Source organism: Aulonocara stuartgranti, assembly GCF_965226115.1.
Source record: "Aulonocara stuartgranti genome assembly, chromosome: 3".
Lineage (NCBI taxonomy): Eukaryota > Metazoa > Chordata > Actinopteri > Cichliformes > Cichlidae > Aulonocara > Aulonocara stuartgranti.
The window spans coordinates 40,264,610-40,291,385 of NC_138941.1; the positions used below are offsets into that span (position 1 = coordinate 40,264,610).

The 26,776-nt window shown below is 39.6% G+C and overlaps 2 protein-coding genes across 2 annotated transcripts in view; both read right to left on the bottom strand.

The window, feature by feature from the left end:
• The window catches only part of LOC309703223 (basement membrane-specific heparan sulfate proteoglycan core protein-like), a 176,628-nt gene that overhangs the window by 138,374 nt on the left and 11,478 nt on the right, over nucleotides 1-26,776 (bottom strand). Inside the window, exons 3-5 of the mRNA XM_082527940.1 lie at nucleotides 26,181-26,447; nucleotides 23,044-23,325; nucleotides 18,898-19,179 (exon numbers count right to left, since the gene is read on the bottom strand). Coding sequence (XP_082384066.1) covers nucleotides 18,898-19,179; nucleotides 23,044-23,325; nucleotides 26,181-26,447 — 831 coding nt within the window. The remainder of the gene's footprint in view (nucleotides 1-18,897; nucleotides 19,180-23,043; nucleotides 23,326-26,180; nucleotides 26,448-26,776) is intronic.
• Nucleotides 12-7,640, bottom strand: LOC309698235 (uncharacterized protein; the record flags this gene model as incomplete). The annotated part of the gene is made up of 12 exons (XM_082520549.1): nucleotides 12-595; nucleotides 696-758; nucleotides 839-901; nucleotides 2,170-2,229; nucleotides 2,351-2,413; nucleotides 2,533-2,583; nucleotides 2,975-3,066; nucleotides 3,146-3,161; nucleotides 4,627-4,887; nucleotides 5,447-5,704; nucleotides 6,703-6,918; nucleotides 7,556-7,640. The coding sequence occupies 12 exons, from the start codon at nucleotides 7,638-7,640 to the stop codon at nucleotides 588-590; spliced, it is 1,236 nt and encodes a 411-aa protein (XP_082376675.1). The 3' UTR covers nucleotides 12-587.

Below are 26,776 nucleotides of genomic sequence, written 5' to 3' on the forward strand. Positions count from 1 at the left end.
CTGATCGCAGTGCTCTACATTTAAAATATATAACCTTAAAAAAAGTAAAACGTTAAATCCAGAAAAAGTGAGAACAGCAAACAACATTAAAATAAAATTAAATAAAAAATAAAATTCACAGCATCTGACAGTATCTGACATCAAATGAATCAAGCTCAGCTTTTTCATGTTTTTATAACAAATAATTCATTTTTGCATGATGCAGATCTTTAAACTCAGATAGTAAAAGTATTTGTTGGTGTTCATACCAGCACTAATGTGACTCTGCTGACTTTAAGTTGTTGCTTTCAGGTATTAAAAATCACAGACTTCAAAACTTTTTTCTCACTTGCTGTTGGAACAGGATACATTCAAAATTTTATATTAAAGCTTAAAAATGAATAAAAAATATCAGCTGCATATAAAGAGCATGGATCTGAAACAGGACACACCTCTGTGTGCTTTATGCTAAAAGAATCTATATCATATTATTATTCAATATCATCTTCATAAACACTAAAAAGTGAGCGTGTCTGATATTTGGGCAGCAGAGGAGCAACAGTGGATTCATAAAATGCTTCTTTTTGGCTTTGCTGCTGCAGCTCTCCTCACTGACCTGTAAGACAAACACACAAAGAACACAAATGTCCAAGTTTCAGGATGTTCACCATTTAATAACTTGAAGAATAACTCGTCCTGCACAGAAGCATAATTACCAGGAAAGCTTCCTAACGTGACTTCAGAATAAACTGCTGCATCAGCTGCAGGACTTGATTTTCCTGTGAGTGGAAATAAGATTTTAAGACCAGATAAACATGTTGAACAACATTCACTGGAGGTGATGGCAGACTTTGTTTACCTGCTTTCTTCTTGGCTTTTCCTTTTTTGGGGTGTTTGACCTCAGCATACATCAGACTGTCCTCTAAAAGAGAAGTCAGAGCTCAGGATACATTTGATCAGCAGATATATGACACAGAGCTGTTGGACGTAGAGGTGATTTAAACTGCAGATTTGTCAGCCACAGCCATTAACAGCATTAATGCTACGCTCCCCTTAATGATTCTCGCTCGTTGTAGTTTCACTAGATTATTACTTTAGAAAAGAACAGACTACTTTAAGTGCTAAGAGTAACAAGAACCATTGACGAGATGTAATATGTCACAGGTTTCTTTTACTGTTACAAAAAAGTTAACAATTTAGAATTTTGAACACAGGATATTTTATTTAAGCAAATTAGCAGGGGCAAAACAAAAACCTTAATCAACTAGTAATAATCACTTGATTCAGTCACCTGAATTTTATCCAAATATAACTAATCACAAGTACAAAGTCTTCCAACTCTTTTGTGAGACAAAAAAATGATAATTTCAGTTCATAAGTCCACAGTGATTGGACAACTGAAACTTTTGACTGTGACTCCACAGTGCTTTCTTCAGATGTTGCTGATGTTACTCATCTTTAGCAAACTACAAAAAGAACCTCGAACCTTCCCAAACAGCATCATTTATACTCATGTGCCCGTCTGCATCACTCCCTTCTTTCATCCCTTACTCATATTTTATATGCCCTACATCTATTCCACATACACACAAGTTTCCATGCTATTGGCACATCTGATATTTTCCTGTATCAAACAACCAGCTTAAACAGTTCTCTGCTGTGCCTCCAGTGATCGAGCACACTCAGATTATGTGTTTTATTTGATGGTGTTTGGTTTGTGATCGTTGGTCTGGTTCAGAAGCTCTGGATGCTGTGATTCAGTAAATCCAGCTGAAAGAGGACTTTTTTGCCTCCCAGATTAAAGACTTTGATCAAAGGCCTTAGATTAGAGATTAACCTCTGATCTGAGGAAGAGACTGAACTCAAACTGTGGAAGAAGTTTGTTTTGAGTTTTCTTCGTTCTTTGCAAACATTCTGACCTGCTGTGTTTCTGAATCACTCAATAAATCTGTTCAACTTCTACAGCGTGTCTGTAGAACACAACACAACACAGTATCATGTTAAACAAATACACCTGATTTAATGACTAACCCACCAAAACCCTAAATGACTGCAGATTAACTCTGCTGATGTGTAGCAGCTAAGCTTGGTAAGTGAATAACTAAACTCCATGTTGACCTATAATTAGCTGCAACATAATGAAATGACACATTTCAGTACAAACACTGAATGAGACTGTTGTGACTGTACCTGCAGCTCCCGTCTTCACCTCAGAGTAAACAGCACTCTGCTCTGGTTCATGATGCTTCTCTGTGAAGATGATCAGAATATTTATCATGAGAAAATAATTAACTGTTAGATTTTTTAAAATATTTATTTATTTTATTTTGCATTACATTTACATTTAATTGCACATGTTTTATGTACTTACTCTTCTTTTCAACGTTTTTAAGTTCAATAAGAGAGTATGTGACATCTTGATGTTCATCTGATCCTGAAATGTTCATATTTTAGTTACAGGATTGTAAACATTTCACATGGAATTAGTTTCATTAAATCAAAAACAATTTTTCATCTGTAACTGCTCTGTGCTTTTCAGCACATATACTGCACCATTTCTGTCGTCTTCCACTTGGCTAACAGATTCATAGAGGTTATTAGTACCTAAAAAAAGATGAACCAGGGTCACATTAATCATTTTAATAAAAACATAAAGGAGAGTTTAAATAATTCTGTTTATGTCAAAACCAAGACCATGAGATATTTTCGGACCATGAACCCATAATGTTGTTACTGTCTGTGCTGTTCTGATATGAAACAATAACATTATGGATTTTTTCAGTCGAGTTAAAGACACAATCAGGTTTGTAAAATTATTTTTATTTCTCATTTAATGTGTCAGTTTACTGTTTGGATTTTTGTCCAACTGGATTTTGACAAATATTCTCTTAAAAGCCGCTGAGCACAAAGTTAATCTAAAAACTGTTACTGTTAATGAAGACTTATTTTAAAAGTCAATATTAATAATGATAATAAAGATGGATTAAATACTGACCAGGATGAACAGAGTCGTACTCATGAGTTTCATTCTGGTTGACTCCATGATTTGTGGAGGAGCCCGGACTGTGACTCTCAGACTGGATCGACCTAAAACATGAAATAAACACAATAAACTCAAAAGTAACTGATGTTTGTTTAAAATAATAATAAAAAGTATTTTACCAACCTGGTGAAGCAGGAATCTGTGAAAGAGACAAATGTTATTACAGATGTTTGTCATGTATAAATTGTTCCACTGATATTTTGTGTCATGAGATCAGAATACATGTATATGTGTGAATAATTAAAGTGTATGTAGTAAATAAACTCTCTAATACAGCATGAAAAGAAGAGGCTCTTACACTTGGACTGTCTGCAGCGACACAACAAGAGCAGGAGAATAATAATGAGAGAGACTCCACAAACCAGTCCAACCATCAACCACACAGGAGATGAAGAGCTGTCAGCTCCTGACATGGTTACTGTGACAACAAACAATAATTAATTATTAATAAAGTATAAAACAAACACTCTGAGAGCACAAATCTCTGCTAAGGCAGCTCACTCTGTTGACAGTATTTGCTTTTAAAGGAACAGTATTGTATTTTCTGTGGGGGTTTTTTTTGTGTGTGTGTGGTTTATTTGTACTGTGAGAAGTTTGTAGTTCAGTGAAAATAAGTCCAAAGGCAGATTTTTTCAACATGACAACAAGGGCAGATGTGAAATGTAAAAGTGAGGTCAGAGGTCAAACGTAACATGATATTTTAAATCTTTATACAGTATTTTCTATATGTTGACAAGACACAACACCTTTGTAAGAATCATAGTTTCTGTGTTATAAGGATTTATTTAGTCATTAAGTTGACCTTGAAGACCTCGGTGGCTGTAGCCAAATGTTAATGGATAGTTAACATGACTGCAGCTCGTCAGTGAGGTAACCAGGCAGGTCTGCTGGGATCCTTTCTAGGAAAATAAGGTTTGTATGCTAACAGATTTTCCCCTTGTTTCAGTTTCTTCCTGCTTCAAGATTCGTTTTCATGCCATCATTCACCGCCAGTCAGACGCCTGCCACCTTGGATCATTGCCCCCCTATTCACCACCACTGCTGCCCCCTCGGAGCCTCTTCCTCACTTGCCTGCCTGCCCATCGTTCAGCAGTTTCCACAGACCTCTGCTTTATCCTTTACCCCCAGCTAGTCTGGACTCCAAGTAAGGCATAGTTGCAGCCACTTTATGAACACTCTCTGTCTTGTCACATTCCCTCAGATTTCCTGCCCTAACTGCTCTCTCCTCTCCCACAGATCTGCCGCCCTCACGCTGTTATGTCCGCTCCTCTGGCCTGTCTCTCTCACCTCAGTTAAGATGTTTTTGTAGGACTCACTCCTTAAGTTTAAGTTCATTTATGTTTTGTTCCTGTTGACCAAGTCGAAGCTCACAATCTGTTGTGTTAAATTATTTATCCTTTGTGTGAATAAAGAAACTGACTGATTACATCCTCTGCTGTTTTCACCTGAGTCCTGAATCACAACGATATAGAGATATTACATAATAGTTTTATAAAGTTCTGACTAAATAGACCCAGATGGATTTAAACATTAAAAGAGATAATATCATGTTATTTCTCAAGCATGAAATCCATTAAAATCCATCACGTTTTGCTCCTGCTCACCTTTAACTGACATCCAGCTCTGTGCTGACTCTCTTCCTGAGTACTGACACTTGTAGAAACCTTCATCAGACTTTGACACTGCAGAGATCTTCAGCTCCCCTCGGGGATCATTTTGAATAAGTTTGTCATTGTGATAGAAAAACACATTGGAAAGTATTTTTTGTGTTCTCAAACTGCAGCTCAGACTAACAGAAGCTCCCTCAGTCACAGGATGAACAGGACTCACCAGGATAGGAACATCATCATAATAATAATAATAATCTGTGAAAACAAAAAAACAAACATATTGTTTCAGTCAGACCAGCTGGTGCACACTTTTAGAAAAAGCTGTGAGTCGTGTCTCATGATCTACATGCAGACCTGGTTTTCTGAGTGATTATGAGGACTGGAAATATAGTTGGGATGTTTCCTGCAGGAGTCAAATTACTGACAGTGACATTATTGAATGGTTGAAGGTGAAATTGTAAATGTTTGTATGTTTGTGTTATTTTGCATGACGTGTTTCCCAAATTTCTCCCTATTGAGATATTAAAGGTTCATCTAATGTGACGACAGAGATGTTGAGCTTTGTTGAGTTTTATTCTGACAGAGAAAATAAAATACTGTTGGCAAATTATGACAAACTGGATTATGAACGGATGAAGAGAAATTAGACCAACATCCAAGAATATTTTGATGCTTTGTTGCCTGAAATTGTCTGAAATTCTCATTTTTGTTTGTGTTGCCACATAGAATTACTTCACATAGAGCAAAGCTGAGACAAATGTTCATGTGACGTTTAAATCATTCAGATCCAAGAAGTAAATGTATAATAACATACTCTGTACAGTGATGTTGACTGCACTGCTGAACTCTCCTGATCCAGACTCACACCAGTACACTCCAGTATCTGACTTTGATGTGTAGATGTTACATGTGGATCCAGTCATTCTCCTACAGTCAGAGAGTCGGCCGTCCTCAGGGAACTTCCTCACTCTCCACTCAGTGAAGTTTCCCTCACAGGTCAGTGAGACAGAGTCAGAGGTGAAGTGTTGCACTCTGTCAGGACTCACTGTGAGAGACGCTGCTGAATGAACATCTGGAAACAACATGCAGTGAAGAGACAAAGCTCACAGATGTTAGGATCAAAATATCACGGTGGAAATATTTGTTTGTTTGAAGCTTTTGTTTTGAAAATCAAATGTAATAGTTCAATATGATAAAGTGTTTGTTTGGTGAGACAACACTGAGTCTGACAACAAGCCCTGAATCACACAGACAGTCAAATCAATGGAAAACAAAGGAGCCGAATACTGACATGTTTAAGATGATCTAACCCACATGCTTTATCTGCTGGCAGCTCATGTAGAGCTTGGTACACGTCATGTGACATCATGAGCTTTGAGTCATCACTCTCAGCATCATCCACCTGATACAGATCACTCTGAACACACTTCAGTCATTTGCTGTAATGTTTCTGTCATAATTCTGTGATATTGTCTGTTTCACAGATTCCTTCTACAGTGAGATATTTTGCAGCAGCAGGACCAAAACTAAAAACCTTTGAAGTATATTTTAAATGAACAATAACAGCAGCTGTTATTTGTGACGTCTTCTTCTAGCATCCATCTGTAGTCAGTGTTTGTCTTGTATTTGTCAGAGCTGTTAACCTGCCTGCTGACATCTTTGTTTCTTTATTAACTATATTTGACTTTTTTATCTGAACACCTACCTGAGCACCAAACAAAGAGTCTTAACTGTGTAAATCCTGTCTGTGCACTAAGTAAAAATAATCAGTACAAACAGAAACATGAGTTTAAATATCAAAACATTTAAAATCTCATAGATGTCTTTTGTTTTTCATGTTATCACATTAAATAAAAACTGAAAAATAAGAAAAGGAAACAAGGAAATTCAGTTTGGTTTGATCACAGAGAGAAAGGAAAACATTCAGTTCATTTGTTCTTTTGGGAAGTTTTAATATAAACGGAGATAAATGGTTGTCATGGAGATGAGATTTTAATGGTCTAAATCCTGGTGAATAAAAATGATGAGCTAACATGAGCTCATTGAAAGGACAGAGAGAAACAAACTGACCTGCAGACCAGACAAACTTTGGTTGACTGTGATCAGTGTGATACTCTGGGTCTCCTCTTCCAGCTCTGCACACATATCCTGCTGTGTGTGTCTGTCCATGAATGATGTAGGAGTCCTGTGCAGTCGCACTGCCATCAGGTAGCAGCTCATAACTGGAGGATTTATAGTTGAATGTTTTCAGATCAGGAACAGCTTTATACCAGTAGAAGCTCCATCCTGCAGACGGATGTTCAACCTCACAGTTCAGAGTTACTGAGGCTCCAGGACTCAGCCATGATGGAGACACAGTGAGGACAGGACGGGGTTCATCTGTTCAACAAAGATTTTCTCTCAGTGAACATGTAGTACAGTCTCTGAACAGTGAGCTCAGTTTATACAAAGAATAATAATCTCAGTCTATGAACAGAAACACATTTTACAAAGTGTTCAAACAGCTTAAAGCAAATATGACTTACTGTCAGAAACTGTCAGTGTGACTGAATCACTCCACTCTGTTGTTTCATGCTGTGAACTTTTCACTCGGCCCTTACAGCGATAGTTTCCACTGTTGAATGATGAAGCAGAAATAATCCTGTATTCATTTTGATTTGGAGGTTTTCTGATGCTGTTTGTTTCCCACTCATAATCCCACTCAGTGTCTCCTCCATGGATCTCACATCTGACAGTGATCGTCTCTCCTCTGTATATCTCAGACCAGTTTGGATGCAGAGTCACAACAGGTCTGTTTGAGACTGTTAATGTTCAAGAAAGTACAATAAAAACACATGAAAGACAAAAGGTTCAGTTACCATCAGATGTAGTGTTTTGTAGGAAGTTACATTTACACTCACCAGTTGTGTCAATCCTGACTGACTCACTGTCCTCTGTGTAGTAAACTTGTTCTCCTCTTCCTCCTCTGCAGCTGTAGCGTCCTCCCTCTGAGACACTGATTTGTTCATTTCTCACAGGTTGATAAGATTTCTCATCTCTGTACCAGTAGTATTTCCATCCAGATGATGATGATGATGGGCTCACAGAGCAGGTCAGGGTCACACTGCCCCCTGCTGGAACAGCTGTCCTATCAGCTCTCAGTTCAGCCTTTGGTTTGGCTGCAGTTCAGTTTAGAACAAGAACATAAAAGTAAAAATGACTGAATCAGAACAATTTAAAGATGGAAATATGTGAATGATCAAATATCACAAAACCATAGTTGAGATAAAACAAACTGTGCCACACAAAATATTCTGTATTTCTGTTTTGATCAAAACAGTTAATTTGTTTTATTTACTTTTGTGTATTTTAATTTATTACGTACATGCACATTTCAAATAATTAATTTGAAGCATGACTGAGTTTATTGATCAATAATGAGGAAGTAACCCAGGTCAATATGATCTGATTGTATTTTGAACATGTGAGAATTGCTCCTAAACGAGTGTGAGCAGTTATCGTTTCATTGGTGTTGTTTTTTACTTTTGTTTTTGGTGTATTGGAATTTGGTGAGTAACAGTTAGTTTTCTTTGGTGTCAGTTAGCACGTTATGTCCTTGCGTTCTTTACTAAATCTGATGTTGAAGCCTCTGATAGCTAAGATGAGACCTAGTAAGGTTGTTTTATATTCTTTTGCTGTGGAAGCTGACATTTCCTGTCGCACAGATGTCTTTAGACCACACTAATACGCACAGTCAACTCTACCGCTGACATTACAGGGAGCAGTTTGGATGTGATTTCCAGCTGAGCTGTTAGGAATGCTGGAATAACACTCCAGTGTTTGTGTTGCAAAACAGATCAGGTTTATCAGCCGAGAGCAGATCTCAGAACTGAAATCTGAGACTGTTGAATCTTGACGGTGATCTGAACTTCCACTGAAATCATCTGTTCCTGCTGGATCAACTCATATTCCAGAGATCAGGAAACTGACTCACACTTCTGAACTGTGACACGACTCCACCATAAACTCTGTTACTGCGACACACAGAAGATTTAATCCAAGAACTGATTCCACACCAGACTGTGACTGTGAAAGGTTTTCTCTGTAAATCTGTGAACAGCTGATTTTGTGCTTTCAGTGTTGTAATTCCATTCATTGTGTTGGTGTTGTACTGGTAACTCACTGTGTTACTGATTATAACTAACCAGCCACTCTGCAGGTCTAGTGAGTAAACTGAGTCGACTCATATTGATCAAAGTTTGAAGAGCAGCTGAAAGAAAGCTGGTTAAACCTGTAGGAGCTAACACAGGTTAACTTGTAGTTTCCACAGATAAAAGTTCAAACTAACCTGAACTAGACAGAGAGAGAGATTTTTACATATTGTTGTTTAATTTTATTTAAATATTTTATTCTGGTTTTCAGATGCATAAATTAATGTAAACTGGAAACTTTTGTATTTTTATGTGTCTTCTGTTTCCGACCTACTAGTTCAAAGTTCACCCTGGTCCTGGTATGTATTATTGGTTATTGGTTGTTATTTTATTTTAATTTTGTTTTATCTTTAGTGAAGTATTGAGTTTTCCCATGTACCATGAATGCACCGCTGCACTGCTCATGTTAACTTTCTTTCACTGCAGCTCTCTGCATGCTGTAGGTAAATTTCTCTGTATATTGCACTGTGTTTAAAGGGTAAAAGAACCCCATGAAACATAGTTTTGAGCACTGATTTTGTTTTGCAGATGCACAAAACTGCTGTGGTGGGGTGGCTGTAGCTCAGGAGGGTTGGTGGTTCGATCCCTGGCTCCCCTAGTTTGCATGCCAAATATCCTTGGGCAAGATACTTATGGCGTATGAATGCGTATGATTGATAGTTAGAAAGCACTTAAAGTATAGATAGTAGTGCTTGTGTGAATGGGTGTGTTGTATAGAGCGCTTTGAGTACTCCAGGAGAGTAGAAAGAACCAGTCCATTTACCATGTGGAACTTGCAATCCTGTAACGTGTTGAGCTACAGAGTTCATGTATTGTGTGAGCAATACATTAACTCCGGTGAGTCTCTGATTGTGCGAATTAAATTTGATTCACAGTCCGGTTTCTAATTTATAAAATTTATAAAACTTTATAAAACAGCTTCTATGTGATTGTAGAAGCTGTTAACGATGTCTTCGATGTGTTAGCCCTGTGAAAAGTGTGCTAGTGTACCCACATGTGCTACCTTTGCAGGTGCAAGTGTTGCATTTTGAGAAGAATTTCATTTTGAGGAAAGAAAAGCTAAATTTGAGTGAACAAAATGAATTGCTGCGTGCAAAAATGTATTTCAGTGTTTGTTGTTATCCACACACACACCAATAGCAGCCCCTTTTGCTCTGTTTTTGCATTTGCGTTTGCTCGCAATGTGTTGCTTGCGCTTCTCATTTCTGCCCAGCGCGTTCAGCTCTTTCTGTTAGTGGTGGGCGGATCGATCCAAATATCGATAGTATCGATTCCAAGTCGGCATCGGTATCGGATCGATACTAGCCTGGTGAGATCGATTCTTTACTTTGAGTTCTGCTTGTTTGCTATGCTGTGCTTTCGGTAAAAACGAAACAACCAGGTCACTGGACTCACCACTCCTGTGACAGCGGAGAGCACTTTGCTCCCTCTTCCCCCACTCTTATGTTTCGGTGTTGCACTGACACGTCATGTGACTTAGACACTTTGGGGGTTGTTAAGTTGTTTACATATTAATTATATTTTTTTGTTTTTGTTGTTGAGAATTTTAATTGTAATTTTTGTATTAGTTTATCAACAGTATTTGTTTTAATTTGTTTACTGGTTTGCCTGCACTTAAGATTAAAAAAAAAAAAGATCGCCACCACGGCAGACCCGCTTTGCAGCATCATTTATTCTTACAATAATCACACAGTTGCTGTAACAGTACATTCAACGGCTGCAGCTCTCCCGCTGGCAGCCGGACACATCATAGGGTTGCCAACCGTCCCTTAAAAAACGGAATCGTCCCGTATTTCGAAACAAAAGTACACGTCCCGTATTGAGCTAATAAGGGACGCACTTTGTCCCGTAATACAGTGAGAATCAAAAGTAGTCTATAAATGTTAATGGAATTAACGCTTTGTTTGAATTCCCAGCCCCTCTCCTGCTTTGTGACCAATGAGCTGACAGCACACTTATGACAATTCGAGTATGACAATTCAGATTACCGCTCGTCTCATTGGTCGAGGAAAGGTCGCTTACGAGAAAATACCGGAAGACAACAGATGACCACCACAAGAAGCATGGCCAACAGGGAAACAAACGCCGACACTGCGGTGCAAGTCTCGGACGACAGTACACCTAAAGCTGGGCAGACACTGTGCGATTTTTTCAGTCACGTTATTCAGCTCCTGCTCAAACTGCACGATTGACTCGCAGGGGTTAGAAGTTGGTAGGTCACGATGCAGGTCTCACACTATACCGCCCGATGCTCTGATGCGACCTGAGTGCTCACACTGTGCGTCCATAAAATGAAGGTTATAACAGAAAATCTGTCGCTCGCTCTCCCTCTCTGTCTTTCACTCACACAGACACACCACCACCATCAACTTTGCTAAATTGCTAATGAAAAACATTGATCAGGCAGCTGTGAATGAGCAGCAGTGTAAATCCAACTATTTTCACGGTTGTTGTGGTCGTGATAATTTTGTGATGCCACATCGAAAAGGCTCGGATGAGCTTTCCAAAGTTCTACAAGTTGTGCCTCCATCGCTTGTGTCCAGATCACACGCCGCACAGCCGAGCTGCACCGTCTTTTTCACCGACGTTTACCTGTTTGCGCGCGAGCAGTGTGAGCGGCTCACGAGCGATTGATGATCGGGAGCTGGTCGTGACGTGTTAATCACTTCTCGTTACCCCACGTATACTACACGAGGCACGATGAAGGCCAAAATCGGGCCGATCACCAAATCGGTCGCACGACTCATAAATCGTCTCAAAATGGGCCAAAAATCGTACAGTGTGAGCCCAGCATTAGAGCAGCAATGTTTGTTCCCCTCAGAGAAAGAAAAAAAGGCTGCGAAAGTACAGGGAGGAATGGGAAAAGGAAAACACTGGGCTGGGAAAATGCACGATAACACCTATAAAGCGCACTGCACTGTGTGCCGGCGCACTTTTTCCATAGGCATGCTTCTAGTGGTGGGCACATGAAGAACATAAGGGGCGTGAAAGCTCGGGGAACCCTTAACCAATTTTTTGTCCACCAGGCCACGGCAGAAGCAGATATGGTATGTAAACACTGGTTTATTTTTTAAACCCTCTGGTTAAGGTTAATATGGGCATGTGCAGTGAATATAAGCGCTATGTGGCCAGAAGTGTGATAATATAATTTATTTTGTGTAATACAGTTTTTTTCTATTGGTTTGGCGCAGTTTTCACAAGCAATTGGTACATTTTCAAAACTCTTAGTACTTATATCACAACAGATCATCAAAAGTGCACCTTTTTCAAACATTTCAGCATATTTTCTGCACATGATACTGCACATGGAGCGGACATTCCCGGACTCTCTCATCATTGCTCTTGGGGACTTTAACAAAGCCAATCTGAGCCATGAGCTTCCCAAATACAAGCAGTATATTAAATGCCCGACCAGAGAGGAGAGGACATTAGACCACTGTTACAGCACGATCAGCGGGGCCTATCGTGCGGTGCCCCGCGCTTCACTCGGACTTTCTGACCACGTCATGATCCACCTAATCCCCGCGTACAGACAGAGGCTGAAGCTCTCCAAACCTGTTGTGAGGACCAAAAAACTGTGGAGCAACGAGGCTGTGGAGGAGCTTCGCACGTGTTTGGAGACCACAGACTGGGACACAATGAAGGCTGCTTCTAACAGCTTGGACGAGTTTACGGACACTGTCACCTCCTATATCCACTTCTGTGAGGACAGCATTGTGCCATCACGCACCAGGGTGAGTTATAACAATGACAAACCCTGGTTTACTCCTAAACTCAAAAAGCTGTGGCTGGAAAAGAGAAAGGCGTTCAGAAGCGGAGACAGGGACTGCTACAGAGAGGCCAAGTACAGGTTCACTAAAGAAGTGGACATTGCTAAACATCAGCACTCTGAGAAGATGCAGCAGCAGATCTCAGAGAATGACTCAGCCTCTGTGTGGAAAGGTTTTAGGAATATCACCAACTACAAGCCTAAAACCCCCCACTCCACTGATGACTTGCTCTTGGCCAACACCCTCAACGACTTTTACTGCCGTTTTGACGAGCCATCAGGCAGCCTTCACACCTCCAACGGCCCCAACAATAGAGACACTTTGGACACTCATTCCCCCACCTCTCCCCCCTCCATAGAGCCATCACCACCTTCAAACACTTCACCTACAACACCCCCCTCCTCACCCCACACAAAAGAGGATTTCACACCACCTCCTCCCACCACAACTCTTCATATTCATGAAGCAGATGTGAGGAAGCAGTTTAAGAGTCTGAATGCTCGAAAAGCTCCCGGCCCAGACGGTGTGTCTCCTGCCACCCTCAGACACTGTGCAAACGAGCTGGCCCCAGTGTTTTCTGGCATTTTCAACTCCTCACTGCAGGCATGTCATGTGCCTGCCTGCTTCAAGTCCTCTACCATAATCCCTGTCCCCAAGAAACCTAGGATCACTGGACTAAATGACTACAGACCCGTGGCTCTGACATCTGTGGTCATGAAGTCATTTGAGCGCCTGGTTCTCTCCTATCTGAAGACCCTCACGGCCCCCCTCCTGGATCCCCTGCAGTTTGCATACAGAGCCAACAGGTCTGTAGATGACGCCATCAACATGGCTCTACACTTCATCCTGCAGCATCTGGACTCCCCAGGAACCTACGCCAGGATCCTGTTTGTGGACTTCAGCTCTGCCTTCAACACCATCCTTCCAGACCATCTCCAAGGCAAGCTTTCCCAGATGAATGTGCCTGATCCCATCTGCCGGTGGATCACTGACTTCCTGACGGACAGGAAGCAGCATGTGAGGCTGGGAAAGAATGTCTCGGACTCCCGGGCCATCAGCACCGGCTCCCCTCAGGGCTGTGTTCTTTCTCCTCTGCTCTTCTCCCTGTACACCAACTGCTGCACCTCCACCCACCAGTCTGTCAAGCTAATCAAGTTTGCAGATGACACCACCGTTATTGGACTCATCTCGGACGGGGATGAGTCTGCCTACAGGAGGGAGGTTGAACGTCTGGTGTCCTGGTGCAGCCACAACAACCTGGTGCTGAATGCCCAGAAGACAGTGGAGATTATTGTGGACTTCAGGAAGCACACAGCCCCACTCCCCCCCATCATCCTGACTGACACCCCCATCACCTCTGTGGACTCATTCCGCTTCCTGGGTACCACCATCACCCAGGACCTGAAGTGGGAGCCCACCATCACCTCCGTCATCAAGAAAGCCCAGCAGAGGATGTACTTCCTGAGGCAGCTGAAGAAATTCAACCTGCCAACACGGACGATGATGCAGTTCTACACTGCAATCATCGAGTCCATCCTCACCTCCTCCATCACCGTGTGGTACGCTGGAGCCACTATCAGGGACAAACAGAGACTGCAGCGTGTTGTGCGCTCTGCTGAGAAGGTGATTGGCTGCAGACTCCCATCTCTGCAGGACCTGTACACCTCCAGGACACTGGGGCGTGCAGCTTGGATCTCAGCTGACCCTTCTCACCCTGGACACAGTCTGTTTGACCTGCTCCCCTCAGGCAGGAGGCTCCGGTCCATTCGCACCAGAACCTCTCGCCATAAGAACAGTTTCTTCCCCTCTGCTGTCGGACACATGAACAATAACCATATGACTGTTCCCGCCTCTAACACATGACCCTACGCTGTGTTCACTGCATCATTCCATGTTTGGCACTGATCACCACCTGCACTCATGTATATATCATGTATATATCTACTTAGCACTTTTAATTCTTATTCTTATTTTTATGACAGTATGTTTGCACTGAAGCACCGCAGCAATTTCCTAATGTTGTAAACCTGCTCAACATTTGGCAATAAAACCCTTTCTGATTCTGATTCTGATTTTCAATTGTGTTAGTACAATACACATAATGACAAAATATCATTTTCACTACACAAAATAAGTGTTTCATCTAAATAAATGTTTCATTCACAGTTACTGCCTTTCATAATGTTATCACTATAAAATTTTTGATTTGCATCTCTTATCATTCAGTTTAATACATTTTTCTGTCATTTAATTCAACCGATCTTAATGTTTAATCAATGAATCATTCATTATGTCCATGGATTTTCAACTTGACTGATTGTTGTCTGGTCATTTGTAAGTTCCTTTTGATTGGAACAATGTCCAGGTGAAACAACTGCGTTCTGAATATATTCAGGTACAACACTAAACTGGCATGCAATTACTGTAACAGAGGGTGATGGAGCTGGACGCTGCTGTGAATCATCACAAGTATATTTTTGTTGATGAGGCCGGTTTCAATCTGGCAAAAACTAGACACAGAGGACGTAACCTTATTGGGCTACCATCCACGTCCCTGGACAACGTGGGGGGAACATCTCAATGTGTGCAGCTATATCTGAAGATGGTGTGGTAGGCTGTAGACCAGCTCTAGGGTCATACAACACTGAACACCTGATAGTTTTTTTTTAAATGAACTGGGGCAGGCCTGTCAGGGAGAAGACATCGTGTTAGAGGAAAAATGATTCTATGTTTCTTTACCTTCTTTTAATGTACAAAGATGCCCTTTGTCTGTGGTTAGATTAGTTTAGAAGTGTCTTTTAGACTTTCCCAGCAAAGACATCTTGTTTCTGGGACATATTGTTTTAGATTGTTGTATCTCTCCCAGCTCTCTGCTGACGAGACTAGCACCATATATGGATTTGTTTATTTTATCTGTTTATTATTTTCTTATCCTGTTCTCACTGCCTCTGTGCTCTGTGCCTATAAAAAATGCCAAGCCACTGTGCATGGTGTAAATTGTGCTTCGCAGCCCACCCGTGTACACGTTTGCAAAGAAAGTAACTTTGTCTCATTGTGTCTTTATTTCTCCTGGGTCTTTTTCAGAGTTTTCTCCCAACACATTGTCTATGTTGTTGTGTGGGACAATGTCATCTTCCACCATGCACAGCTGGTTCAGGAATGGTTTCAAACACACCATGTTCCCCTTTCCTCAACCCAATTGAGAAATTCTTCTCTACATGGAGGTGGAAGGTGTATGATCGCCATCCCCATGAGCATGTCTCCCTTCTTCAAGCCATGTGTGAAGCTTGTGGTGATATAACTGCTGAGCAATGTCAAGCCTGGATTCGTCATGCCAGGAGATTTTTCCCACGGTGCCTGAACAACGAAGACATCCACTGTGATGTTGATGAAAACTTATGGCCCAATGTTAATGACCGGCTTGATTAATTGTATAAAAGTGATAAATATAAAAATATATTTATATATATATTTTTTTTATGTCTGAACATAAGTGTAATATTTGCTGTGTAAAGTTTTACAGTTCAGTTACACTCATTCATCACCAAGGACAATTTGAAACGCTTACCTTGTATTATTTGCTCCTGTATGAAATGATTGGTAAAAGTACTACGTTGAAAAAAGATCTTACTGTTTTGTTTGGGTGAGTAAAGCAAATGTTCTCAGAATATATCACAATGATCATATGTTCTGCAACAATGGTTACGTGGAATGAAAATATGTGCAAATACAATGAACTCATGACATCAGATTTGGAAGGATGACTAGTGGTGTTACAAATGTGATTGAATGTGAGTTTTGTACTGAGAGATTTGAAAATGCACACTTTAGTTGTGAAAATAGTACCATACCAATTAAAAAAAACTGTAAACAACTGCAAGGATAGATGATTACAACAAATAGATCACTAATACATAAAAGTAATACATATTTTAATAATGATGATGAGTTAAGATGCGTAATCATGGGAACAAGTGGGTTTACAAACGGGAGCAAAAGCTGAAATAATGCCTCTACTGAAGCCAATTGTACTAAATGCACTATATGTGCACTGTTACAAGAATGATTTTGTTCTATTGTTTTCTATTAATTTATATAATTTTAAGTTAAGCAGGACAGAGTTCTTTTAAAGAAAGATTTACTTATATTCTCAAAAGTTAAGCATGACAGGCTTCTGTTTAAGAAAGAGACCTGTTTTACTGTGTTAATGTTGTCATTTTGAGCTAAAAATAAATGGCTAAATGATCATTTGTTTCCCATATGGTCATATCACAAAGAATATGCATCTGCTTAAATCAAATTCAAGTCAAATGGTTAAAAAATAATTTCACACACAAAAAAAAGAGCTACAAAATTCACCACACTGTGAAGGGTGAACTGGGTTGCCCGGCCCTGGCCACGAGGTGTCCTTTATTTATTTTTCAGGGAGTTGGCAACCCTAACACATCACCACCACCTAGGGTTGCCAACTCCCTGAAAAATAAATAAGTGTGGTGAACATTAAAATGTCCTGTCATGTGATCAACTTACATGATACAGTCAGTCTGATGATATCACTCCACTCTGTTAACAAATAGTCCCTTCTGCCCCAGCAGCTGTATTCTCCACTGTCAGACTCAGCAGCGCTGCTGATTCTGTATTCACTGGATGTTTCAGGTATGTTTGACTGGCCTCGTCTCCATTCATACGTCCACTGAGCTCCTGCACCTCCCTGAATCTCACATCTGACAGTGATTGTCTCACCGCTGTATATCTGAGTCCAGGATGGCTGCAGGGTCACAGTGGGCTTAGTGGGAACTGTTCACATAAGAATGATCCAGTTAGAAGAAGAGAAACATAAAAACTCTGCTGTTTATAACATAAGAGTAGAGTCATTACAAAACAGCTGATTCACAGAGAAACAAGTTAAACATAACAAAAAGTCACAACATAAAAGTTTCAAACTGTAACACAATATTTTCAGTAAAATGTAAAAGGTAAAGTCTTTACTTTGCACAGTTTTTGTTCAGATTCCAAAAAGTTACAGATTATTTTTCATGAGTTTACAGCAGATTAAGAAGACTGGAAGAAATCATCATGTGAGAAACATTTTCTAAAAGTTGTGATGAGGTCATCATGTGAAACTGGTGCAGTTGCTGATTTGGGACATTGGAGTGTGTCACACTTGTAGTTATTGTATAACAAACAGGTTCTTGTGGCTCTGACTGATTTTCCATGAACTGAACCACTGATCCACTAATGCATCTGTTCTACACTGGAGGTTCTTCTAGCTGTCGTATCATTAAAGATATTATGACACTCATGAACACCTTTATTTTTCATTAATTAAAATAAATAAATAAACAAATTCCATTAACAACAATTACAGGAAAGAATCTAAGTGGAACCTGTAATGTAGCAGAACAGTCTCTAATAAAATGTCACGGCCAGGGGATCAGCAGGCCGCTGACTAGTAGTGTTCTCTCTCTCGCTCTCTCGCCAGGGCGGAACTCATGGTGGGTTCACGCCCTCGGCCCACGCCCCCTCTGAAGAGGAAACACCTGGGCCTCATCAGCGCAGCCAGCATTTAAGCCAGGGAGTGGCTTCTACTCATCGCTGGATCATTGTGTGTGACTCGCGTCAGTGCAGCCCGGCTCTGAGCAAGTTCTCTTTTGCTGCCCTGTGCAAAACGTCTAACGTGTGTTTCCTTCTGTACATAGATCCCCTGGACCCGACGCTGCATTCCCCGAGTGGATTCCCTTTTGTGTGAGTGTTTGGAGAGAGAGCCAGAAGAGGAGCAAGTGTCTTTTCCCTACCTGGATTTCCCCAGAGCCCTTTCCATGTCACCGCTTAGTATATAGCACTATCCCCTGCACTGTTTGTATATACACCTGGTGGAACTGTAATAAATACTGACTGTGCCTCTGAGTCCTGCGTGTGAGTCCTCAAGCGAACCGTGACATAAAATGAGGTTATATTGTAGCCAAACCTGAAACGTCGAGGAATTAATGTAAAAATGCTAAAAACAAAGGAAGTAACTGATCTGCAGTGATAAACTCCACATGTGCAGCCATGAGGTCAAGATGGGAGAGATTGGGATTATTACATTTGGACTGAATTCTTTCATCAAACTAACAAAATATTTTCCAGATGTTTCACTGAGTGATTATTAAATATCTTTATAATGACACTAAAAGATATTTTAAACTACTTTTGATCCTAAACACAAAATAAACCTACAGTGCTGTTGAAATACAAAACGTTTGGTTGAGTTGATGAAACATTGTTCAGTACAAATTAAAATATTTGAAATATGTCCAACTTACCTATTACTCTCAATGAGGTGCTGTCACTCCACTCTGTCCAGGAAGAGCTTCTTCTGCCCCGACAGCTGTATCCTCCACCATCAGACTCAGTAACTCTGCTGATTGTATATACACTGGATGTTTCATGTATGTTTTTCTGGCCTCCTCTCCATTCATATGTCCACTGAGCTCTTTCCCCTCCATGAATCTCACATCTGACAGTGACTGAGGTATCTTTGTATATTTCTCCTCCATATATCTGAGTGTAGGATGGCTGCAGGGTCACAGTGGGCTTAGGAGGAGCTGTTCAAAGAGAAAATATCCCATCATCAGACTTATAGAAATATAAAACGATCATTGACGCTTTCCTGGTTTTATTGCTCTTGTTAGGGGTAATAACGTTTTTTTCACCCCAGTGACAATTTGACTGAAAATCAACAATAAAAAGGTAATAAAAAAAAATCAGATTAAACCTTAAACCTAATTTGCTGATATTAAGAATCTACCAGCAAAGTGACTGGAAACAACCAGGTGTGCACAAATCTGTGCGACTGAACATCAACACACAATATCATGTAAACAACTTCAGTCTCTCAGATTGTACATTGTAAAAAAAGAAGTTTTATACTCAAACATCGCACTATTTACTTATTTCTACATCTTTACATTTGCATATTTATGAGCATATAATCCAGAGTTGTCGGTGGGCTGTTATTCTTCTGAATAACCTGAGACCTTACTTTCCTGTCAGGTATAAAATCCCTAACATATTATACACAATATCAGTTTTACTTTAACTGTTTTTAACAAATGTAATTTTTACTTTTCTTTTTCACTGTTGTAAATATAAAAGTTCCTGCGCCGTCTCATAGTGTAAGGCCCTATTTTCAGTTTTTATCATGCTGCTCTAACACAATTTGCTTTGTGGATCAATAAAGTATCTATCTATCTATCTATCTATCTATCTATCTATCTATCTATCTATCTATCTATCTATCTATCTATCTATCTATCTATCTATCTATCTATCTATCTATCTATCTATCTATCTATCTATCTATCAGTATTGACCTGTTTAATATGTGTCCTATGTTGTAAACTGGCTGTGCTAACAGCTGGATTATTCACTCACATTAGGAACACCATGTAGAAAGAATTTAACGACTGTTACGCCCCTCAAAACAGAAACGCAAAACAACACGGGAAAAGTGTGTAACGCACGCAAAAACCACACAGCTGCTGCTGAATTGACGAGGTTTATTTTTACAAAGCTGAAAAAAAAGGAAAAGACTCGCAATAAACACAGCTGAGCCAGGAAGCTAAAAGCATCAGGCTCTCCAAGGCCAAAATAACAAACAAAAACTCTCCCCCTTCCTAGAAACAAAACACAGGGTAAAACTTCCCTGATCAAGAAAAGGAAGATGCAATGCCAGACCTCCCTGGCTGTCCACAAAACAGGAGAAAACTGGGTTAAACAAAAGTGGGTTAAACCACTGCCTGCTTCCACTCTGCTGAAAACTGGTGAAAAATCCACATGTACAACAACTGAGCTGAATAAACTGGGATCATTACATTTGGGTTTCATTTTTTTAAATGAAATTTACTGAATATGTCTTTCAACTCCACATGCTTCTGTCACAGTCCTGGGTCTGTGAACCAATGTTTTGATTTTGTATTACAGTGGTCTCTCCCTCGCTACAATGCAATTCATCTTTCGCGGCCTCGAGTCATTTGGTACCGGGCAGCGAGAGTTGAGGCTGGAGTGTGAAATTTATGGTTTTCAGAGTTTTTATTGTTAGCTCGGTTTCCCTGGATCTTTTCCTGGCTGTTATGAGTAAACTATGAGCTTTGCCGGTGTCGCCCGAGAATACCCCGAGATTTCTACAACAGCACTAAAAACCCTGTTGCCATTTCCGACATCATAACTGTGTGAAGCGGAGTTTTCTGCAGTTACAGCTTCCAAAACAAAATTGCGGCACAGACTGAGCAAAAGCAACACACTTCAGGTGTCACTGTCCCCCATTATGCCCAGGTGGGACCGGCTCGTTGCAGAGAAACAAGCACAGGGCTCTCACTGATTCAGCGTTATGGTGATTGATATATTTTCATGTACTTTATTTTTATCTTTTTGTAGTTTTGTCTCTTATTTTGAAAGAAATATTTACGTGTTACCATAGCGATCAGCGAGCATCAGGGAGAGAGGAGGAGGATCTTACTCTCAATGTGAAAGAAAGCCTGCGATAAAGGACCGCTGCTGTCCAGTGCAGAATGCGTTCAGCTTGTCAAATTTACATAAATCTTTGATCGCTAGCAGTGTGACTCTGAAGTGCTGCACTGTATGTTTGTAAGTTTTCTCCCCAACAAACACAACACTGGCGACAAAACGTGTTGCACCGTCAAAGGCAACCGCGGGTGCCTTTGGTTTCATTCTTTAATTTTGGACTTATTTTTCTAGAAGGTTTGAACTTTGAGAGTTTAAACAAGAGAGAAAACTGTGAAAATGTTCGTGCCTGTCTGAGAAAAGTGAATAAAGTGTGTAGTGAGGGGTTTAACAGCCTTAAAACATCTATAATAATTGTAAAAAATAAAGTTGGCTACTTCGCAGATTTCACCTATCGTGGATTACTTTTAGAATTTAACTCCCGACATAAACGAGGGGACACTGTATTTTCTTGTTCCCCAGTCAGTCATGTCCAGGGTTGGGTATCGTCACTGATTTCTAGAAGTCGATTCGATTTGAATGTGGGAAATTTTGCCTCAGACAGTCAGAAATATTATAATTCTGATCACTTATCAGTACATATCCATATTTTTATATCTATAAAAACAAAGCTGACACTTGTGAGACTTTATCAAAGGTGGGAGCATAACAGCAGGTGCCTGCTCTCATTTACTGTTTTAGCTGGTTGGTGGCTGTTGAAATCTTGTAGTTTAACCTGAGATTCTGGCGTTTCGGGCAAAATACATTTATATTTAGAAAATCGATTCAGGATTTTATTGAATAAATATCACGTTATTGAAGCTAGAATCGATTTTAATCGGAAAATAGATCATCAAAACCCACCCTAGTCGTGTCTTTTGTTTCTCTGGTCTCTGTGCTCCGTGTTCCCTATGTTCAGTGTCTCGTCCGTGTCTGTGTTATACTTGCTGTTTTACTCTTGTCCTTTGTCACTGTTTCTAGTTTTGCTTCACCCTGGTCTCGACTGTTCTCCCCTCATGTGTCTCATTCCCTCGTTTCACTCAGTGTATTTCAGACCCGTGTTTCTCTCTGTCAGTGTCACGTCGTCCCCTCACCATGCTGCGTGTTTCCGTGCTCCCTGAGATCAGTGTCACTAGTTTACAGGTTTCCCAGTGTTTTTGTTTTTAGTTCCCAGTTTTTTGTTTTATTTTGTTTTTGCAAGTTTTTTTCTTTTCGTGAAAATTATACCGCTGCAATAAAGCAGCCTTTTAAGTTCATTGCTCTGATGATTGTTTTGCGTTTGTGTCCTACATCCTCCCTGCCACACAGCCGTATCATAACAGTTTCACTGTGAGTGATTGCTGTGGATTTTATGTAAAACTTTATGTTGCATCTTCAAAAAATAGAAATAAAATAACTGAGACTAACAATGAAGTATCGTTGACACTGGTTTACTGAACCTTCTTTTCAGTGCATGTACAGAACATGAGTATCCATTTTCTACTGCCTCCTACAGGACACACTCTTCTTCCACTTTCTTACAACATTAATGTAACACAGAACCACTACTGCCTCTCCTGGCATTACCATTGTAACGACACACTCATTCTTTTTCTTTCAGATGAATAACAGGAACTTAGGATGTAGGTATCTATGAATAATAACTATTATGCATACTCATATATTTAACCAACTAATTTCTTGCGATACCACACTTTAAAACTTGTTTTACGCTACTTTTGATACTAAAATGAGAAGAAAGCCTGCAGTTTTATTGAAAGACGTGATATTTTCTTGTTTTTGCATCCAACGTTGTGCAATATAATTTTTTTTTTTTTTAAAAGGTGAAATATGCCCAACTTACATGACACAGTCAGTGTGATGATGTCACTCCACTGTGTTAACAAATACCCCAGAAACCCACAGTACTGATGAAATTATTTTGTTTTGTTTTTGAAATTAAAATGAGAGAAATATGTTCAACTTACATAAGACAGTCAATGTAATGACGTCACTCCACACTGTCCAGAAAGAACCTCGTCTACCCCGGCAGCTGTATTCTCCACTGTCAGACTCAGTAGCTCTGATGATTGTGTATTCATTGGATGTTGGAGGTGTGTTTAACTTGGCTGGACTCCATTCGTACGTCCACTGAGCTCCTTCACCTCCCTGAATCTCACATCTGACAGTGACTGTCTCACCGCTGTATATCACACCGCTGTATATCTGAGGCCAAGGTGGCTGCAGGGTCACAGTGGGCTTAGGAGGAGCTGTTCAAATAAAAAGATATCATTAGCAGACTGATAATTTGACTTGAAAATCAACAATAAAATGTTTTGTTTTTATTAAATAAATTAAACCAGGTAATTTACTGATCTTTATATTTGACTGTTTATTTATTTCTACATATTTGCATTTATTTATACATTTATGAACATGTAACCTATGAGCTGTAAGTTAGCTGTTGTTTGCAAACAATGCTGTTAAACCTCCAATATATCCAAATAATCACACAAAATTAAAAACAAAACCTGTTGTGTTGTCGCAATACAAAGAATTTTGTTGTGTTTTTGGATGAAACATTGTGCAGTATAAATTAAAATGTGTGAAACGTGTCCAACTTACATAATACTCTGAATGCGATGATGTCACTCCACTCTGTCCAGGAAAAGCTTCTTCTACCCCGGCAGCTGTATCCTTCATTGTCAGACTCAGCAGCGCTGCTGATTCTGTATTCACTGGATGCTGAACCTATGTTTACTTGGCCTTGTCTCCATTCATACGTCCACTGAGCTCCTTCACCTCCATGAATCTCACATCTGACAGTGACTGTCTCACCGCTGTATATCTGAGTCCAGGATGGCTGCAGGGTCACAGTGGGCTTACTGGGAACTGTTCACATAAGAATGATCCAGTTAGAAGAGAAACATGAAAACTCTGCTGTTTATAACGTAAGAGTAGAGTGAATGCAAAGCAAATGATTCACAGACAGTTTGAAGTCTGAAAATCAAAACAAAGTCACAATAAAACAATTTATAGCTTTCACACTGTAACACAATATTTTAATATAAAATGTATTAGAATTTACTTTGTAAAGTTATATTTTATTTATACTCCAAAACTCACAGATTTTTCTGCTTTACATTTACTTTGAGGTTAAAATCAGCGTGAAGCTGGGAGCCAGTATGAAAAATGGGAGTGCTGGGATCCTATGTGATATGTTTGAGCTCAAAGCCTGGCAGCTTAAATCTGTTTGGTCTGCAGTCATTCAGCTGATTGTTTGCTTAGACTGTTGCAGTAATCTAGGCAGGGGCACCGTAAGAGGAAGAAAAGTGATAAAAATTATTAACCTATCACCACAAAATATTGAGGACAAAGAGACTGTAGGATGGGTCTGTTAGAAGTAAGGTCTGTTTTTCAAAAAAGAAAAGTGAGACAGGTGGAAATTAAACTCAGAGGAAGTCTGCATGAAAAGCTTTCCTACTATTAGTCAACTTACTTCACTTCTAACAGAAAACAATGTGTTTGTGTGTTTTTTAGCCAACATGCAGTTAGTTGGTGCAGTCAGACCCTTTGTACATATATATGCTAAATCACTTATCTGCTAACCTGCTGGCAAGACAAACAGATCAAACCTCTGGCTCAGGCTTAGCTGTCCCACTGCCTCTGCACCCACACTCCTGAAATTGAACCAGCCCACTGATATCTGAAGGAGGAGCTGAGTCTTTTATGTCAAATGTGTCCAGTTGAGGGAGGCCCCTTGGGAATTGTATTTTTTTTCTGCACACTATTTATTTGGTAATCAAAGAGTAATTTGAAGAGCAGACTGTGCCAAAGTTCAGGCAAAACAATCACAAAGGCCCAGTCTTAGTCTTAGCCTGTGTTTTAGTCTGCTTCCAGGAACAAATAGAAGCAACTTTTCAGCTGACCTTAGAGTTCTGTTTGGAGTTTGTTTATTTAAAAGATCAGAGAGCTACGAGGGAGTGAATCCATTCAGAGACTTAAAAACAAACAATTAAATAATCATTATAGCCTGGCTGCTACCAAAATAAAGCATATTACACAAGAATGGATGAAATAAATGCAGGAATTACTTTCTTAAAGTGAGCAGATGACATAACGAACGTCATTTTTGCAAATGCCCGAACCCTTTTACAACACAATTTATTTATTTCTCAAATGAGAAACTGTCATCAAAGATCACCTGCAGATTTTTTTCAAAGAGAGTTCTGAACTTTTTCAGAGGAACAAGGTTACACTTAAGAGCAAAACGAGGGTCTGAAGGTTCAAATAATACAATCTTTTTGATCGTTTACATTCAAAAAAATGAATTGCCAACCATGATTTTATGTTATCACAGCAGTCTAGCAAAACTTTTAAATAGACTGTAAAACTCATGTCATCTGTTGGAAGGGTGTTTTATAGGAGTTTGATGGGCAGCAAACATTAAAATCCCCAAGAGTTAGAATGCTGTCAAATCTTTATATGATTCCAAAGAAAAGGGTGGAAATAAAATCCTTGTTTAGCTTGAGGGGATGATAAACAAGCACAGGAGGAGACAGATCCACCATAAATAATTATAGTTCAGAGCTGCCATAAATATCAGCAGTGAGGTGTTGGCATATAAAAGGGTTCAAATAGATGCAAGACCTCTGCTGTGACCAGGTTCCTGCAGGAAGCTGCCTGTGACTGTTGCAGGTGGTGAGAGCTTTCAGTCAGCTGAAAGAATTAAAACCTTTTTGAGTTCCACCAGGTCTCAGCACAGAGACACATTTTAATTTGTTTTACTTTGTTTAAAAATGTATATCCAAAGAATTACTTATGTTATAATTGCCACTATTTAATAGCATAATTACAAACAGTAATTTAAGAAGTAAGAAATGTCTTCTACACTATTTTATAGATAAGAAATTCAACATTAAAAATATAAAAATATTATAACATATGACAATATAACAAAACCTTTTTCATACTTCAGATGTTTAACTTTGAGTCTTTACTGTTAATTTTTATCAAAGCCATTTTTGCTACTTTTGATAATAAACAACAAATAAACAAAAAAGCCTTCGGTGTGTTACAATATAAATTAAAAAAACATAGTGTGAGTGAAATATCTCCAACTTACATTTTACATTCAGTGTGATGACATCACTCCACTCTGTCCAGGAGGAGCCTCTTGTGGCCCGACAGCTGTATCCTCCACCATCAGACTCACTAACACTGCTGATTGTGTATTCACTGGATGTTGGAGATGTGTTTAACTTGGCTGGACTCCATTCATACGTCCACTGAGCTCCTTCACCTCCCTGAATCTCACATCTGACAGTGACTGTCTCACCGCTGTATATCTGAGGCCAAGATGGCTGCAGTGTCACAGTGGGCTTAGGCAGAGCTGTTCAAACAAAAATATATCATTAGCACACTGATAATTGGACTTGAAAATCAAAAAGTTCTTTCTTTTAAATAAATAAATTAAATCAGGTAATTAACGGATCTTTATATTCAACAGTTTACTTATTTCGACATCTTTACATTTCCATATTTATACATTTATGAACATATAATCAATGAGTCATCAGTTAGCTGTTGTTTCCTAACAATGTTGTTAAACCTCCAGTGATGGAGTCAAAGCTGGAGGCTGCTCTGCTCTCATAAACTGATTATTAGTTCATAAAATGTGAAATACAAAGTTTTTATGTGGCACCAAAGTCAAAACTGGCA